Raw genomic sequence first — 12,842 nt, forward strand, 5'->3', positions numbered from 1 at the left:
TTCAATGAACACGACCACAGTCGCGTGCTGACGCGGATGGGACAATAGCGACTGACGAGTTGGAGCACTAGCGAGTAGCCGACGCGGGTGAGCAAAGTAAGCAGGACACTGGCGTCGCGACAAGCTAGAAAAAAGATTCGGCGCGCGAGCTCGATGCGCACAGGGAAACAGCACAGACGTGACCAAGAAATGACGGCGCGTCAACAGGGGGCTGGACTTGGCGAGGGAACCCGACAGCGATGACACGGACGAGACCCGCGCATGGCGAAATGGGCAGAATCGAGCGCGAACGGTTGAACCGTAGCCAAGCAGTGGGACGCGGTTGCGTGCAGAGGAGAACTCGTACGACGAGGGAACGACGAAACACTGCGCGCACGACGAAGAAGCAGAAAGCCATGATAAGAGAGCGCGACGCACAGACAAGGCGAGCTGGGAACACCGACGAGCTGGGAGACCACGACGCGAGCAGGGAAGCGGCCATGGAGCTTGGGGAAGCTGTGCGTAGAGACGAACAGAGAGCTGACCATACGGCACCAGCGAGCTCCAAAGCGGGACCAAAACTGTAGCAAGGAGGCTGAGGTATGGACGTTGATCACGTTGGAGCGAGAATAAATGGCTGACGGCTAGAGAGATAGAGCAGCACCATGCATGACAACGGCTGGGTGTTTGCACGAATGGAGAAAAAGCACGCTGCTTGAATACTTGACGCGGGATGGAGTTTAGCTAGTCGCCACGGATGGAGCTCAGCTTGGGGTCGGACTAGTGAAGCTCGCAGGGGAGAGGAAGAAATCCACGGCCAGACCAGCAAGGTGCACGTTCACTCGGGAGAAAGCCTGGGCGGCGGCAGGATAGAGATGAAGAGAAAATAAATATAGAGAGAGGGCGGTTTGGGGATAGGGACGGCTCAGGAAAAATCTGAGAAGATATTTCCCATTTTTTTTACTTCTTTTACAAAAGCGAAATGCAGATATTTTGGGGTATAAAATGAGGTCTAAAAGATATATAAAGGGTCGAACTAAATAAGATCGACAACAATATTTAGACCGGATTTAATTTAGTGAATACTTCGGAGTTAGATAAATTTTCATCCGCTATTTATATCCGAAGTTTTGAATCCGGGGAAGAAACGACTGACCGAAATAAACTGATTTCGGCACTGATAATTTGTTCGACGTGATCCGACTGAAATTAGCCGAAACAATATCTGCGAACGATACGCGATTTTGTCCTTCGAAACATCGTGCTGAAGAATAAATTGGATTATAAACCTCACGCACAATTTTCTCAGACAATGCGCGATTCAGATTATTTTACCTCGAGCATTTTAGGTCGTCGAGTTCGAATTAATTTGTCCGGGATAAAATCATCCGAATGAGTTAGGCTTCCGAATTCGTATTCGCGCGAGCGATGAATTTTAAATAATCACGCGGACACACCGATTTTCGGAACAACTACGTTCCGAATATCACGAAAATTTAGGAAAAGCCCGGATAGATAAAAATAAAAACGATGACGCACTCACGACAAACGAAACAGATGCGATATTAAAATCGCGATAGCGAAGATGTTTAAAATTTAGCATTCATTTTATCCACTGATTAGGTGCTTAAATCCGTACTCATTGTCGAGCGGAATATAAACACCTGGGGTGTTACATCTTATGGCCAGATATGTGTGGAGGTTGATTCAAGTATCTTTGAACATCACTTGTATCCCTAGTAACATTGATGATCTCTTTGGTGTTTGGATGCACAACTTCAAAAAAAATACCAATATGATCCTCTTCGGTTGTGGGGCTGCTTGTGGGCAATTTAGAGGGCTAGAGATAATTGGTGTTTCAGAGATAAATTTTTTTATGATCCGACTAATGTGATATTCATGTGCTGCTTTTGGTTGGATTCCTGGGCATCCGACAGAAAAATAAGGAAAAAAAGGATGGTGGAACAAGGAATCAGGCTTATCAGAAGGATGACAAGTGACGTGTTGTGCCGTGCCTTCGGTTGGAGACCGGTGGATCGTTGAATTTATGCGAGTTAGCCCCTTGTCGCCTGCTGATAGTGGTTCATTGCCGATAGTTTGATCTTCTGTAGACTATCCCTTTTTTGTGTTGTTCGTCTGGGTGTGATACTTCTGCCTCCTCAGGAGTGCTGTTCTATAATAAGTGATTTCTGGACAGAACGTTGTGTTTCTGTTGCGTGTTAGGTCGTTCCTTCCTCTATCGAGTGTGGTCGTTATTGCTTAGGATGTCTAGCATAGCTTTTTATTTCTGGTCTCCTGTTGGCTGGCCTTGGTTGTCTTTGTCAGTAGGCCTGTAATGAACCTTTGTTACCTATTTTCTAATGAGAAACAGGGGGTGTTATACCCCGTTGTCAAAAAAAAAAAACCAGCAGTTCGTTCCCTGCAGTTTCTTGCCCTCCACTCCACGCGGCGTTGCAGTTTAGAGGATTCATCGGCACCCTATTTTTCTTAGGAACAGCAAATGGAGCTGTTGTTCTTTTTGTTGCTGTTGTTTTTCAACCAAGATCGTACGTTGCGTTCACAAGAGAAGAGCAAGAGCTGCGCCGCATGTCGAGTTCACGTCGCTGTGTGCCTTGTCAGCCGGGCAGGTCTTGGGATTCAGTTCAGTTAGCTTAGTTTCCACGGGACCGAAGAACCAATGTCTGCTAGTAGGATTCATTATCGTGCATACATAGCGCGTGTGTGTGTTTTTTGTTTAATTACGAACGCTCGTACGTTATCTAGTGTTTACTACTCATTCAGAGTTGAACATAATGTTCACGTCGATCGGGTACGCCGTGCCAATCGTAGGCCTTGGCTGTCTTTGGTGTGTGATGGCAGGCGCCTACCTGTCGTGTCGCCTCATACAGTCCTTTTACCGCGCGCGCTGTATGCTGTCAGCAGTTACGTCTTTGCGTTGCAAATTGCAGTTGCTCTCTCCCGTTTTTTTTTTTTAAAAAAAAACAAACAAACACGGTTTCCCTCATTTGTTGGCCTTGTCATTTTTCTCCAAACAAACACGGTTGATGATGGCTTATTAAGCACGTTCGTTCTCGGTAGTACTACCGAAGAGTATTTTATTTTCGAACGTGAAGAAAGTAAATAAAATTAATTAGAAGCATAGTAGTTTACTTCTAACTTATCTTATTTGATGCATGCATAATTGTCTTCGACACGTGGTTATGATATCTTTGAGATCTTACATCTCATAACTATCTTAACAAGTTATTGTGCTGTTTTTTTTGTCTTACATCTCATCCTTCTGGAGGTGTTAATAGTATTCATAACTTATGATAGCAGAAAAAAATATTTGGTCGACCTATATTATTTATTGGGCCAATTAATAAAAAGGGTAACTCTAAATAAGAGCTCCTCAAATCAGAGTCCTTACTCTCTTTTTATTTGATAATTATCCTACTTTTGAGGTGATATTATACACACACACGCACGCACGCTTCAGTAGAAGTCCTTGATGAACTAGGATCATTCTAATAGACACTAGCATATGTGACCCGCTCGTTATCCCCTTTGTTCCTCTCTCGTCTCGATCTCTCTACTACTCAGCAGCGTATCAACCATTTCCCTCATTTGTTGCCCTTGTCATTTTTTTTCTTCCAAACAAACACGGTTGATGATGTCTGCCGGAGTAGTTCGAGTTGGGAGATGAATGTCACTGCTCCGGGTGACGGCAGAATGTCACTGCTCACTACTTTCTGCCATTCTGTGCCGCGCTGGCGCTGCTTTCATCGAAGGGGGACAGGCTATTGAATTCATCAGGCGAACCATTATAGAATTCAGAAAACGTGGACTGTTGCTAGCGTCGTCGCCCGCCTCTGGTTAGCGAACTGAACGGGTAACACGCACCACCTTCCAAGAAAGATGGAGAAGGCCGAGCTAACAGATCTTCCCTTTTTTTCCAGCAAAGAGACGAAGCAGCAGTCCGTCCAGCCAGCGGACACCAGTATATTTGACATACGGAGCAGGCAGCGCCGCACGGAACAGGTATTCCATTGTGCTCACAAAACACAGCATAGAAACGTCAGCCCCTGGACCCGATCGTTCCCCGTCTTTAAAGCACTCGTGAATCGTGATACAGATATTATCTTAGTTTTTATGAAGATTAATTAGGACTGTCACGTACCGCGTACATAACCAACCATTTAAGACTTTGGTACACATATGTTGCACATTAATTAATAAAGTTCACAAAAAATTCTGAAACCATTCATACATATTCTTTCCACCCTACTTTAATTATATATAAAATTTCAAATTCAAATTCGTGATACTTTAGTTGTAATAAAAAAAGAACGTTTTAGCTGATTTTCTAATTTAAACTTACCGGACATTTTATATTTTTATTACTCTATATGTAATACAAATTTGAACTTCAAAATTTTGTACATAACTGAAGTAGGGAGAAAAGAATATGTATGAATTTTTTATAATTTTTGTCTCTATATTAACTAGTCTTTAAGAGCATCTCTAAGTAACTCTATATTTTTTACTCTCTATTTGATTCTTTGTTTATCTCTCTATAAACATTAAACTCTATATGTAGCATCTCATTTCAACAGACTCTCTAACATGCAACTTAGTTTGGCTAGCTGGTGTGGCTAGCCAAGTTTGGCTAGCAATGAGGGCAATTTAGAGAGCCGGATGGCTTGACTAGTTAGATGACTAGTATGTTAGAATGTTTTTTTTTGCTGTTAAATATCTAAATTTTAACTTGATGAGTCATTTAACTAGTCTTTTAGAGATGCTCTAAAGGCTGGTTTGTTAACCATGTAAGGGGATCCACGGGGTGAATTCCCTTTAATTCTCTAGTCATCAAATCAGTCTTAATGAGCGGTTCCTAGTGTTGGCGCCGATCCGGGCACCAATCACTGCGTTGAGAACCACCAGCGGTGCTCTCTGCACAGGCACAGACGGTCCGCGACCTGGCATAGGGCTCGGATTCCTGTCTGACGGGCCGAACGGTCCGCGCGTGCGTAGGAGCGGCGGAGTTCGCCGACGGCGCCTGAATCTCGCTCCTGGGAGGGACCCTTTGGGGGAGAGATCCTAGGTGTTGTATAAGGTCGGCAGGCCACCCTAGACACCTCTAATCGACGTAGAGCCGAAGAGAAGCGAAGAATTTAAGGATTGAGAGGCTAAACTAGAACTACTCCTAATGCATAAGGTAAAAACGAGAGATAAATTGATTATTGATTCGAGGAGGGGGGCTGGACCCGTTATAAGCAAATCTCTCGAGTTAATTCCGCGAATCTAGCCGACAACTGTAGCAAGAAACTCGGAACCCTAACTGACTCTGTGCGCGGATCGTCCGGCCTCGGGGCCGAACTGTCCGCAATGTCGATGGCGGAGCTGAACGAACCAAAAGCAACTAATTCGATGTGATCACATCGGTTTTCTTAGGCATCCTGCCACATACTAGGATGACACTGCTTGAGGAAACGTCTATTTAACGCCTTAGGCAAGGCTTCGCCTTGTAATGTTTACAATAAGTAGGCGTTACCGGACATCACTTGTGTGACTTTGTAAGGGCCTTCCTAGCTTGACGACCACTTCTCAAACTTTCGGTCTTCGCTCCTTAGAGACAGGACAGTCTTCCATACCAGGTCTCCTACCTGGAACAATTTAGCCTTGACCTTCTTGTTGTAAGCTTTGGCGACCATGATCTTGTCCTTTTCTGTTTCTCCTAAGGCTGTCACTCTCTTGTCGATCACTTTATCAATATTGTCCATCATTAAATTATAGTAATCACCGATAGTCAGATCATTTTGTTTGGCGAACCTGACAGCATTTAAACTTATGTCTACAGGTAACACTGCTTCCTGCCAACAGACAAGCTCAAACGGAGATACTTTAGTAGCACGATGTTTAGATATTCTATGAGCCCATAAAGCTTCGGACAAAATTCTATGCCAATGCTTAGAATGATCATATATCTTCTTTTTTATCAGGCTAATCAATGTCCTATTACTAGGCTCGGTCTTTCCATTGGCCTAGGCATAATACGGAGATGAAGCGAGTAACTTAATTCTATATAATTGAGCAAACTCACGTACATCCTTTGACATAAAAGAAGCCCTTTGGTCTATAGTCAAAGTATGGGGAATGCCGAATCTATGAATAATATGCTCAGTTATGAACTCAATTACCTCCCTGTGTGTCATGTTCTTCAGAGCAACGACTTCAGTCCATTTGGTAAAGTAGTCAGTGGCAACTAACACGAACCGATGTCCTTTTGATAATGAAGGATGAATCTCTCCTATAAAGGCCACAATGGTTGCAATATTTGGATTTATGTAGTTTAAATATGTGAGCCGGGCTTAGGTCGCTATGGCTTTATAAAGGCCCGACATGTTTTTAGGATTGGACCGTGCCACGGTTTCTACTCTTAGACTTGCACGATATAGCCGATTTATGTTGGCCCGAAGCACGATGGACTTAGGTTATGCCGGCTCATCTCAATCTAATTCCTAGTGCTAGTTCACGACACATGTCAGTAATGTACATGTCCGGAAAAAATAACTCACATTGCCAGTATTATACACACGTCAGTCATTTGTATATAATTTAGAAAAAAACAGACGACGAGAGATTTATTTTTGACCAAGGGCGGTTTATATTTACTCTCACGAGGAAACGATATCACTAAATTTCATAATGACAGATGTGGCTAACTATTTAGCCGTGGCTACTGTCGTCGGTGGTGACTGGTGATAGGGTCTACTGAATCGATGGCAGGTCTTTCTGATTTTTATAAGAACTTTTTTAGTATATTTTATGGAGACTGTAAAGTGGCTGAATATCTGCTGGTTCACGGTATCACGGGGGCACTGAATTTCCGAGTCCCATCGAACACATGCGTCATGTGTGCCAATCAAAACCATGCCGTCGGATCGGAGCACAATTTTAGGCAAATCAAACACGCCTACTCCGGCGTCCTACACCTCGAGATCACATGCCTAGCATGTAGTAGTAGCCTAGTAGGATCCGTTACGCACTCAAGAACCACATGCTCGTTGAATCGCGTAATCATTTCCATGCAGAGGAGCGACATGGTCAGGTACCTGAACTGTGCCAGGTTCACCGGGTTAGCCATGGTGCCGAACTCTTGAACGCATTTTGAACGAAATCTGAATTGGACCAAATGTGTTTTTTTTTCCTTCGCTTTTCGCTGTATTATGGGCTCGTCACCTCGTTCACGGCTGCTGAATCTCGTTGCATGTCAACACGGTACAACATAAAAGGCTACCTAACATACCTGTACTCTGCTTCTGGTAATACTGGGTAGTGACTAACCAGGAAAGATGTTGAAAACAATTCACTTCCGCTTTTTTATACCCCATCCGTTCTAAATTATAATTCTTTCTAGCTCACTTTTTTTTTTCACTCACATTCGTTCAAATGATAATGAATATACACATACATGCAAAGTGCACCATATGTTGTTTAATAAATATATAATTAGTGTGAAACGAATTATATTTTGAGACAAAGAAAGTAGTCATTTTAGCTCTTTATTTTTATGTCTATATTAAATAGATGATGAATCTATCTCTCTCTATATATATATAACATAAAATAATGTTTGAATCTATTATTTTTTATTATTTTATAACTAGCTGCAACTCCAAGTGCCTATGTCAAATCAAAACATGGTTGTACATGCTTAAGTTAAGTTTGATCGCCTAGAAAATTCTCTATCTTAGACCAGCATCTAAGTTAAATGGTCTGAAGCTGTCACTGAACTTATGAGCAAGATTTCATCCAGATCCCTGGACTGTTGAATTACAGTTTTATGCCTCTAAATTAGGGAAGACAATTTAAACATGGACCAGAAATCTGAGGGGTACCTAACAGGTATGGTATAGATGAACATTTTGACTCACGGATGCATCCTCACTCAACCTAAAGTTTCGTGGGTGTTTGTGTGAGTTTCTATTTCAACTAATTTCAATTAAGAGTTGTTCTACTCAATTAATGAGTAAAGTTTAGAGACCGCTAATTTCACTTTACTCATTAATTGATGTTGATCCTATAATCTAAGATTTAGCAAAAAAAAAACCTCAAATACGCAGCCATGGAAAGGATCTGAAGAGAGAACAGTGAAACTTAGCTAATTATAAAATTTCAAAATGTAAAGCAAAATTGTTTAATAAAAAAATCAGTGCATCTGATCCCCGTAATACCATTGGACGTTTGAGCTGGTCAAAGAAACAATTCGTGACCACCAACCCCTCGTGTCACCCAAAACCTTACCCGCCTGCGCACCCGCCTCACATGACCCCAGCCACGTCGCCACCGTTCACCCACGGTGTCCGCCGCTAGTGGTGGGTATCTGGGCGTCATGCCGTCGCGAAGCTGGCCTGGCCAGCGAGGGCCGCCAGTCAAACTCCACGAGCTTTGACTGGTCAACAGTCAAACTTTCCAAGCCTTATATACATTCCAACTCCCCGTCCGAACAAATCCAAAGCAGTTCCCACCTCATCGCCTTCCTCCTTCCACCGTTCCCTGCCCGCCAACCAGGACGTACACGCCGGACACACGTCACAGCCTTGAAGCCTCCCTCCCACACAACCCCAAGCCCCAACACAAACACACACACACGATCGGTCTCGTCGCAGCGCAGCGCCGCGCCGCGGGTTTGATCGTCACGAGTGGCGACTTCCTTCCCCTCCCTCTTTCGCCGATGACCACCTCGTCCTCCGGGAGCATCGAAGCACCGGCGAACTCCAGACCCGGCTCGTTCTCGTTCGCGAGCACGAGCACGAGCTTCACGAACATGCTGGGGGGATCTGCGGACGCGGCCGGCGGGGCGTCGAGGTACAAGGCCATGACCCCACCGTCCCTGCCCCTGTCGCCGTCGTCCTTCTTCAGTAACATCCCCGACGGCCTCAACCCCGCCGACTTCCTCGACTCGCCGGCACTCCTGAGCTCCAGTGTAAGCACGGACGAACCCCGCACAGACCGCGCCATCATTGCCCTGCCATTTCTGTGTGGGTCATGGTCGCGCGGCCGAGGCGCTTTGACTTATCGCGCTGAGCCGCTGAGCACTCACCAGGGCGTGCGTGTGCGCAGCTGCGCCACGTACGTTGAACATCGCCGTGCATGCAGCGGCGCGCACTGCCGTCCACATGTTCCTGGAAGCTGGAATGCTAATGCGCTTTGCACGTTTCAGATCTTCCCCTCGCCGACGACGAACGCATTCGCCTCGCAGCAGTTCAGCTGGCTGGTGACGCCAGGCGCGGAGCAAGGCGGCAAGGACGAGCAGAGGCAGTCGTACCCAGACTTCTCGTTCCAGACCGCGCCGACGGCCGAAGATGCCGTGCGGACGACGACCTTCCAGCCACCGGTTCCAGCGGCCCCACCGGTGAGATCAGCATCCATATATGCCATGCCATCCTCTACGTCATCGCCCTCTCGTGGGTCCTTTGCTGACTTTGTCCAAAAGAGAAAACTACACCACTAAAAAAGAGAGAACTACTGGCTGGCATAGCATCCTGGACTATTTGTTTCATAATAGTAAAGCACACAAATATAAAAGAACACTTGTGGTAGTATCATGTCATGATCTTATAATCCTTTTTTTGTCTATACTATAATTGTCAAAGACATAATTATACTCCACCAGAACATATTACTAATATATCCTTTGCAACACTTCAGGTTGAAGAGGCGTACAGAGGTCAGCAGCAGCCATGGGCCTACCAGCAGCAGCAAGCTGCAGGCATGGACGCCGGATCCAGCCAGGCTGCCTACGGCGGGCCGTTCCACCAGGCAGCCTCGTCGGACGCCGCCGCGATGGCGCCGCACGTGCCGGCGAGCGGCGGGTACAGCCACCAGGCGCAGCAGTCGCAGAGGCGGTCGTCGGACGACGGGTACAACTGGCGCAAGTACGGGCAGAAGCAGGTGAAGGGGAGCGAGAACCCGCGCAGCTACTACAAGTGCACCTTCCCGAGCTGCCCCACCAAGAAGAAGGTGGAGCGGTCGCTGGACGGCCAGATCACCGAGATCGTGTACAAGGGCACGCACAACCACGCCAAGCCGCAGAACACGCGCAGGAACTCCAGCAGCGCGGCTGCGGCGCAGCTGCTGCAGGGCGGCGACGCGTCCGAGCACTCGTTCGGCGGGATGTCGGGCACGCCCGCCGCGACGCCCGAGAACTCCTCCGCGTCCTTCGGGGATGACGAGGTCGGCGTGGGCTCGCCGCGGGCCGGGAACGCCGGCGGCGACGAGTTCGACGAGGACGAGCCGGATTCCAAGAGATGGTGCGTGCTTTGGTGATAGATACAGATGCAGTACCTTTTTTTTTTTTTTGCGCCAAGCTGTTTCTGTCGCATCCTTGGAAGAACGAACAAGCGGAATTGAATTCCTGTTGCTTCTGTCAGGAGGAAAGACGGCGGTGACGGCGAGGGTATCTCCATGGCCGGCAACCGAACGGTGCGTGAGCCGAGGGTCGTTGTCCAGACCATGAGCGATATCGACATCCTCGACGACGGCTACCGGTGGAGGAAGTACGGGCAGAAGGTGGTGAAGGGAAATCCAAACCCAAGGTAATTAAGATTTCCCCGTCTCGGTGGAACAAACAAAGCACTCCGTAAAAGCATATCGCAAGCGTCAGCTTTTGCTCATCGTGAACGTTGTCTTGTGGCTGCAGGAGCTACTACAAGTGCACGACGGTCGGGTGCCCCGTGCGCAAGCACGTGGAGCGCGCGTCCCACGACCTGCGCGCCGTGATCACCACGTACGAGGGCAAGCACAACCACGACGTGCCCGCCGCGCGGGGCAGCGCCGCGCTCTACCGGCCCGCGCCGCCGCCCGCGGACACCGCCGGCCACCACTACCTCGCCGCGGCGCGGCCGGGCGTGGCCTACCAGACGGGGCAGCAGTACGGGTTCGGTGACCAGCTGGGCTCGTTCGGCCTCAGCGGCGCGCCGGCGCAGAGCGGCGGCGGCGGCTTCGCGTTCTCTTCCGGCTTCGACAACCCGATGGGCTCGTACATGAGCCAGCACCAGCAGCAGCAGAGGCAGAACGACGCCATGCACGCGTCGAGGGCCAAGGAGGAGCCCCGGGAGGACATGTTTTTCCCGACGTCGTTGCTGTACACTGACTGAAGGACAAGGACGGCAGGACATGGCGTGGTGTGGTGTCCATAAACTGTTCCTTTGGCACACGGATTGTTGTTGTTGTTGTTGTTGTTGTATCTAGGATAGGTTGAACAGATTTCTTTATTTGTTTGGAGGCCTCCATGTTGGCAGTGGCAGATGCTTGCCGTGCCGCAGGGGTGTCTCCCTTAACACGTGAAAGGGGGGAAAGAAAGGGATTTAGGATACTAGAGTCTAGGACACGTGGCAATTACACAGAAGGGGTAAAGAAGTTTTGTTCCTCAAAGACAAATTCACACATGAGACTTGTTGTAGTCAGGATTGGACATAATTTCATGTCACAGAACATTTGTTAAGATTCAAATTGATTGTTCTCTGGTACATTGAGGTGCGCGCGCTAGTGCCGCAGGAGTATGCTTGTTTGTCAAGGGTAGACTAGCCCTGTAGGCTGATGATTAGTTATAAAGAGATGCGTGTTTGGCAAGTTTCTCGTCTTCTTGCGAAAGAAACATGATTTGAAGACTTGAGCTTGAGCTCAGCAGAGCAGACTGGCCTAAACCACATAATCAGTTCAGTTATGGCTCAGGCTATCTTGAGAGTCGGCGCATCCGTCGGCTGTGTTCTGTACCCCAGGCAAACGTTCTCAAAAAGTAGTTCTGGTAATTTTTCGCTCTCCCTGCCAAACTGCACGTAGCACCCGAATGGTTCGTCCTTCCTTCCACGGCCGGGTACACCTCCGCACTGTCAAGAACACGTACGCATTGACCCGAAGGCAACGAGCGCCGAGTACATGCAGCCGGTCAGCATGCTGGTCCCTTGTACCTGAGCCTTTTTATTTTAAACGTGTATAAGGATTTGACGACCGTGGATTTTGACCACGGTTCCTCCGTGTGCCTAACCACTAGTAAGATGAAGTTTCAACGGACCGTGTGTCCCAGGACAAGAGGGCAACAGACTCGCTCTGAACGAAGGCAATGCGAGGTCAGCCACACTGCTGGATTGGAGCAAGAAAGACCAAGAGGACGCTGCACTGATTAGTTGTACGCGGTGAGCGGGGTCAAATTCCGTTCAGCACACACTGACACTATGGTACTACGTACGCACGTAGCGTTTGCTCCCTAGCTTTTTTTTCACAAAAGAAAAACGACATAACGATATGGCTAGGTCTTGGGAGCCCAGCTGAACCACTCGATGATGGCACAACAAATGTTGCGGTCGTCGACCGATTTGCGTGTTCCCGAGCGCCCGGGTCACGGACGCGGTGCGGTGCGGGGTGGCATTGCCGCATTGGCATGCCAATTGCCATGCAGGACCGGATCAAAACAGCCGCAGCTGTCGCTGCTCCCGTCCCCTTCCAGCGAAGTTGATGCGGCCAGGTCTGCCGAGGCGCCAGAGCGGGCGATCCAGGGATGATACACCTGCGAACTGCAAGGTGACGCACGCAAATAGCACCCGATAGCTTGTATTTAATTTTATTAAAGCTATTACATTATTACATATTTGATTTTTTATTAATGTTTGTTTGACTGTAATTGTTATATCTTGATGCTCACCAAATATAGTACATCTATATTTAGGGGTGGGCGTTCGGGTTACCCGAAAATTTCGGCTCAGGTAATTCGGGTATTTAAAATTTCAGGTTTTAAGAATCGATACCTGAAATTACAACAGATTTTACAATACCCGGAATTTCGGGTTCGGGTATTCCCGAACTACCCGAACTGTTGTGTC

The 12,842-nt window shown here is 47.6% G+C and overlaps 1 protein-coding gene across 1 annotated transcript; it reads left to right on the forward strand.

Moving 5' to 3' along the window:
- The first annotated feature begins 8,462 nt into the window (after window positions 1–8,462).
- Window positions 8,463–11,492, forward strand: LOC118475108 (WRKY transcription factor WRKY24). Its single transcript, XM_035963831.1, has 5 exons — window positions 8,463–8,947; window positions 9,185–9,376; window positions 9,673–10,274; window positions 10,395–10,559; window positions 10,664–11,492. The coding sequence occupies exons 1-5, from the start codon at window positions 8,696–8,698 to the stop codon at window positions 11,118–11,120; spliced, it is 1,668 nt and encodes a 555-aa protein (XP_035819724.1). The 5' UTR covers window positions 8,463–8,695; the 3' UTR covers window positions 11,121–11,492.
- Window positions 11,493–12,842: the final 1,350 nt, after the last annotated feature.

Source organism: Zea mays, unplaced genomic scaffold, assembly GCF_902167145.1.
Source record: "Zea mays cultivar B73 unplaced genomic scaffold, Zm-B73-REFERENCE-NAM-5.0 scaffold_420, whole genome shotgun sequence".
NCBI lineage: Eukaryota > Viridiplantae > Streptophyta > Magnoliopsida > Poales > Poaceae > Zea > Zea mays.

Excerpts from the sequence above, each read along its gene's own strand:
- LOC118475108 (XM_035963831.1), top strand. The coding sequence starts at position 8,696 with ATGACCACCTCGTCCTCCGGGAGCATCGAAGCACCGGCGAACTCCAGA. Across the intron at positions 8,948-9,184 it reads CGGCACTCCTGAGCTCCAGT|ATCTTCCCCTCGCCGACGAC; the intron begins GTAAGCACGGAC and ends TGCACGTTTCAG. Across the intron at positions 10,275-10,394 it reads GAGCCGGATTCCAAGAGATG|GAGGAAAGACGGCGGTGACG; the intron begins GTGCGTGCTTTG and ends TGCTTCTGTCAG.